Source organism: Vombatus ursinus, unplaced genomic scaffold (genome assembly GCF_900497805.2).
Source record: "Vombatus ursinus unplaced genomic scaffold, bare-nosed wombat genome assembly UNPS02000577.1, whole genome shotgun sequence".
NCBI lineage: Eukaryota > Metazoa > Chordata > Mammalia > Diprotodontia > Vombatidae > Vombatus > Vombatus ursinus.
This window is the reverse complement of record NW_020940355.1, coordinates 533,992-540,080: the sequence shown is the minus strand read 5'-3', so window position 1 is coordinate 540,080 and position 6,089 is coordinate 533,992. Positions and strand designations below refer to the sequence as shown.

General features: G+C 37.9%; 1 protein-coding gene across 1 annotated transcript; it reads left to right on the top strand.

The window, feature by feature from the left end:
• The first annotated feature begins 415 nt into the window (after positions 1-415).
• On the top strand, positions 416-5,861 carry NRSN1 (neurensin 1). The gene is made up of 2 exons (XM_027865124.1): positions 416-604; positions 5,463-5,861. The coding sequence occupies exons 1-2, from the start codon at positions 416-418 to the stop codon at positions 5,859-5,861; spliced, it is 588 nt and encodes a 195-aa protein (XP_027720925.1).
• The last annotated feature ends 228 nt before the right edge of the window (positions 5,862-6,089 follow it).

Below are 6,089 nucleotides of genomic sequence, written 5' to 3'. Positions count from 1 at the left end.
ACTTGGGAATACAGAGTGCTGGTGTCCAAGAAAGTTAAAAGGTTTATTGCTCAGACAATGACAATCTAGGTGCCTATCAAAAACTTTCTGTTTCTGTTGCCAGTGTTTCCTATTTTTTGCATAATAAGAAGGAGCTGTGCTATTTATCTTGCGTTTGTTTATGTAGAGCTTATATATTATGATCACTGAGTATTTGCTGTAATTTAAAGAAGAAAGGAAATGGTAGCCTATGGAGAAACAGAAATTTAAAAAATATATTTTGAAGGGAAAAGACTTTGTTCAAATGGGCTACCTCATAAGCTGATAGAACAAGAGAGACACTAGGTGTCTCTGAGCTCTTTGACATTTACTGTAAGCTAAAGGGCAAATTACTTAGGACCTACTTATTTGGCCATTATCATTTCAGCTAAGAAGAATGAGTTCTTGTACCAACATCTGTGGGGCCAAACAAGCACAGAATACACTTGAGGGTGGATATCAACGCTATGGAGTCCGATCCTACTTGCATCAGTTTTATGAGGACTGTACAGCTTCCATTTGGGAGTATGAGGATGATTTTCAGATCCAGAGATCACCTAATAGGTGGAACTCGGTTCTCTGGAAGGTAAGGGGGGAAATGTCCAAGTGAGTGTGTATACGTAGTTAGCTTAGCTAATGAAGAGAGAACTAGTAGGGAAAATATTTAATCCAGCTATAAAAATAAAGTCCAAATCTTTAGTCTTTCTCTGACTAAATGCATGATTCCCACTGACATTGAATGTGCTCTTTTCTTATCTTAGAAAAAATGGGTATGAAGCTCAGCCCTAAGCAATATCACTAGATAAATAATACTTCAATACCCCCAAAAGATCTGTGATCTCATCCAGGTGGGTATGCCCTTCAATGATACAGGCCTCAATCAATTAGACCCATCTATCCTATGGAATTCTGATCCAGGTTTTTGACATTGTTTTACATAGACTGGCATTGTTGCTAATATTAGTTATGATTACTAACATTTTTAATATTCTGTAAGATGCTCTTAATGCATAGGTTAATCCCTAACTAAGCAAAGGAAACATTTTCAGGTATCAATTGCAGGTGTAATTTTTGAAATAGTAACTGGAAAAAGTGAAGGAGCTAATACATAGGGAGAGTAATGTAGTAGAAAGAACACTGGCTGAAAGTCAGCAACTGTAACTTTCCTCCTAAATCTGCTACTAGCTAATAGTCTGACTTTGGACAAGTTACTTCTCCTCAGGCCTTAGACTAGATGAGATCTAAGGCTCCCCTTCCATTACTAATATCCACCAGCTTCCAAAAGTGCCTTACAACTCAGAGTTGCTAAGCATTTGGACAATGTGGCACTCTGATGGATTATGTCATATTTTACCAGTGAAAGAAATGTATTAGAAAACAGAACACAAAGTTACCTAATGTTTCTATAAATGAACTAAGAAAGTATTAGGTTAATAAGCTATAAACAAAATAGCACAGTTGTGTAAGACAGCAACAGTTAATAGGTGACCCAAGATCCAACATTAACCAAAGAATTCAACTTGTCCAGATGCCAGCTGGCTTGACCCAGGCTCCATTTATTCAACCCTCACTGACTTGAGCCAATGAAAGAAGCAGGTGAGAGGCAGTGCAGCATAGGGCAGAGTGCTAGGCTGGTGCCCAGATTCTGGTATCAGCTCTGTCCCTCACCTACTATATGACCATACAGGGGAAAAGAACCCCATCTCTGGAATCAGAAGACTTACATTCAAATCCTGCTTCAGATGTCAACTACTTTTGTCACCTTGGACAAAACACTTAATCTCCTTGAGTATCATTTGTAAAATCAGGGGATTCTACTAGATGACTTCTGAGGTCTGTTTTGGATCAAATATTTTAAAGTACTATGATGAGCTTCTATGTTTCTTATTTGGCAAAAAATCAAACATTTGCCTGCACATAACAAGTAAAATGTTACAAACATCTAAAGCACTTTAGGAATTGGTAATGTGAGTGACAGTGAATGATTAGGTCATAAACTTATCAAATGGTTCTAGTGATAAAAAGGCATCTCCACACAAATTTAATGGCCCCGGAATCCTGTATTTAATCATGCCCTGCCTTTTATTGTAAGCAGCCAATGCTTGTGTCCAAGTCCTGGATTCATATTCTGGTTAAGATATTCCTTCTTCCTTCTTGATAATGAGACTGGGAATTATGAAACCTCTGTCACCTACTGAGTTAATTAAGGATTCTAGGACTCAAGGTTTGCATCTCTACAGTAGAGATAAAATAACCACCATCTGTTTGACTCCTACAGAAGAATTGAGAATGGATGTAAAAGCATTTATAAAATACTTTCAATAACTTCCCAAAAGCATGTTATATGGGATATTTGTATTATCATCCTTTCTCTCTTTTATCCATCAATGTCTGTGTGGACTGAAGCAACTAATATTTCTTTCCATCCCACCCTCACTATGGCCAGGCCAGAGTGATGGATTCTTATCTACATATGAGCTCAGCACAGCTTAATTCTATGGCCACAGACACCACCTTCAATGCAAACCAGTTATTTTGCAGTTCAGCACTACTAGTCTTGGGGGGGGGGGTCCCTAATAAGACTGTGGATTGTCTCAAATCTATAAGCACAGATAGAATTAAAACTTAAAGCATGTGCCCTGCCCTACTGATGGTAGGTTAGAAGCAATGACTTTCATACATGAAAACAATCCAGTGACAATACTAATAAACTGCCCAAATGTCATTCTAACCTGAGTGGTTTTCTCTTTCGTTTCTAGCACCATTCTTGCTTTTCTCACTTCCCCCCACTCTCTTCTGCTTCTTCTCTGCCAAACCAGCTGACTTGCTCCTGCCATCCTCTCCTATTACACTGGCCAAAATTTATGAATGCCAGGGGCTAGTTCTAAGTAACTTTTATCATAGATGGCAGTGTCTATATTTGGCACCTGTAAATTCAAAACCACATATGGCTCAATGAAATAATACATTTTCCTTTTTTATGTGAACAGGAATGATGCCACCTTTGTATTTTGCCTTTTAACTTCTGAGAAAAGTTCCCAATGTGGATTTTTTGTTGATGAAGTCCTATGCAGTTGAGCAGCAAGTTACTTGGGGGGGAAATCTTCTACTCCTCATTACCCATACTCAGCAATTTGGATTTTGTTGTTGTTAGTCATTTTCAGTTGTGTCCAACTCTTTGCGATTTCATTTAGTGCACAACAAAGATACTGGAGTGGTCTGCCATTTCCTCCTCCAGCTCATTTTATAGATGAGGAAACTGAGGCAAACAGGGTTAAGTGATTTGCCCAGAGTCACACAGCTAGTAAGTATCTGAGGCTGAACTTGAACTCAGGAAGATGAATTAGTCTTCCTAACTCCGGGCCTGGCACTCAATCCACTGTACAACCCAGCTGCCCTGCAATTTAGATTAGTCAACCACTATTTATTGAGCACTTCTGTGTGCATAGCCCTATCCTCGGTACTATAGGTGGGTACAAGAGAAAAATAAGACATGGCCTACATTCTTAAAAATCTTGGAATTTAATTGGTAACATTTCTATTACCTCAGTTTTTGAGATCCTGATATTGATTAAATAAAAATAGAAGAACCAACAATGACCAACAGAGCCCAGATTATTGAGCTATGGAAACTGATATCAAAGTTTTCCAGGAAATGTCACAGCAGAGCCATGATTAACTTTGGTTTCATTTTATATAAACCTCCAGTATCCTTCAGGAATCATATCCATTTATTTCAATTATAATCAGGAACTAGTCTTTAAAAATATAATTGTCAATTTTTTTAAATAAACAGAAAATTCTATTTTATTCAACAAAAATATCATATTTTAGGTATGATGACATATCACCCTCATATTAGAGTCTACATGTTCTGCTTAAAAAGGAAAATGAGAAGCAGTACAGTATAGTAAATAAAGAGCTAGTCTTGAAGCTAGGAAGACCTAGGTTCAAGTCCTGACTCTGACTCTTACTAGCCATGTGACTATGGGTAAATTACTTAACCTTTCAGTTCCTCATGCAACTAAGACTATAAATTATAGAACTGCTTTAGTGAAGGGAGTTTACACACTGGGATTATCTTACACTCCTCCCAACACACACACACACACATACACACACACACACATGCACACACACACAAGTTTCTGTTTCAAAAGAATGAACTTAGCCCATTTTTTTTTCTTATCCAAGATTAAAGGGGCTTTTTGAAGTGAAAAGATGTTCTACCCTTTCTTTCTAAATAAAGGTAGATTGGTACAATAGCAAAGGTGGACATATCCAAAAGGTGAATGACTAACTAACTCCATTCACCAGTGTTCTTTTCCAGGCCCTAGCACATATTTGCAGTTCTGTTAGCAATACAGTAATATAAGAGGTATATTTGCTGCAATATCTTCTATAGGTTGGGCCTAATTTGAAACCCACATGAAATTTAGTGTCACTTCCCTTTTTGAACCTGAACCTTGTGTAGAAACTGCAAAATCATCTTCATCCTCACAGCAGTGTTTGATTGTAGAAATCAGATTGGTTTGGTGTTCTGGAGACTAGGCGGGGTTCTAGAACCAATTCTGCCACTAAGCAACCAAATGACCTCAGGCAAGTCTATTTCCCTGTAGGAGCCTCAGATAGCATAGAGAACTGATAGACTCAGAATAAAGTTTTAAGTATATTTTCTTCTCTCTCTTTTCTTTTGGGGGGTGGACACCTGCTAATGTGGGAATTTTTTTTGCATGACTATTCATATTTGTAATGGGTTTGTTTTTTCTTTCCTTCTCAATGGATGGAGGCATGGGAGAGGGAGGGAGAAAATTCAGAACTGAAAATAAAATTGAATTTTAAAATTTAAATAAATAAAATAATAGAGGGAGTATGAACTAGGTTATCTCAAAAGTCCCTTTCTAGCCCTAACAGTCTATGATTGGGGGATTAGTTACAGTAAACTTAAAACAAAACAACAACAAAAAAAAGATGAACTCACTTGAGGGCTGCAGATAGTATCCTTGCTGGACTTGAGAACAGCAGCTTGCAAATAAGTCTCTTTCTCCTTTATTAACTGAAAAACAAATTGGTCTTACCCAGTAGCTATGGGAAAGCTTCCAAGCCATGATTATATGAGAAAGATGATAAATAGTAACTATACCTGGTTCTTTGTGGAGTATCACTTTTTATTTTTATTTATTATGTGCTTAAGAATCATCAACAAACATGAGCACTTAAATATACAAAGAACAAAAAAGATGATTTTGATGATATGTATGAGATCATGAACTTGTTAGATTCCATTTGTTTTATTTTTATATGTATGCTAATTTTAACACAATCATAACAAAATTGACATGGGTTGGGGTTTTTTGTATGTGTCCTTGTGTGTATCTTCTTCTTAACTTCTTTTTTATTTTATTTTCTCGCCTTTTGTTGTTCCTGGTTGCATCTTTCACTAGGTCGGACTCATCTCTGGAACAGTCTTCCTGATCTTAGGGTTGACCGTTCTGGCAGTGGGCTTTCTGGTGCCCCCCAAAATTGAAGCCTTTGGAGAGGGAGATTTTGTAATGGTGGATTCCCAGGCCATTCAGTTTAATGGAGCACTAGACATCTGTAAGCTGTCAGGAGCTGTTTTATTTTGTATTGGAGGAATGACCATGGCTGTGTGTCTACTGATGTCTGCTTTTGCAAAAAGCTACTCCAAAGAAGAAAAATACCTTCAACAGAAGTTCAAAGAGAGAATAGCAGACATCAAAGCCCATGCCCAGCCCATCACAAAAGCTCCAGCCCCAGGGGAAACCAAGATACCGGTCACTTTGTCCAGAATTCATAATATCCAGCCTTTATCAGAAACCTGAAGCTTTATTCTGCCTCCCTTCTGTAATTTAGACATACCAGTTAAATGGGAGAACATCACCTTTGGTAATGGCAAGAATATGGCATGTCACACACCACTGGGCAGCAGCAGCCGCCGCCACTTCTGAGGGAAAGCTGAGCAGAACTCAGAGCCATTTGTTTCAGGCTTCAGAACAACACATACATCCCACTCTTTATGATGTGTATTTCCCTTTACTAAACTGGGAGAC

What these genes read in the sequence shown, in the direction of transcription:
- NRSN1 (XM_027865124.1), top strand. Translation starts at nt 416, where the DNA reads ATGAGTTCTTGTACCAACATCTGTGGGGCCAAACAAGCACAGAATACA. An exon ending in GGAACTCGGTTCTCTGGAAG is followed by an intron (nt 605 to 5,462) that starts GTAAGGGGGGAA and finishes ATCTTTCACTAG; the next exon opens with GTCGGACTCATCTCTGGAAC.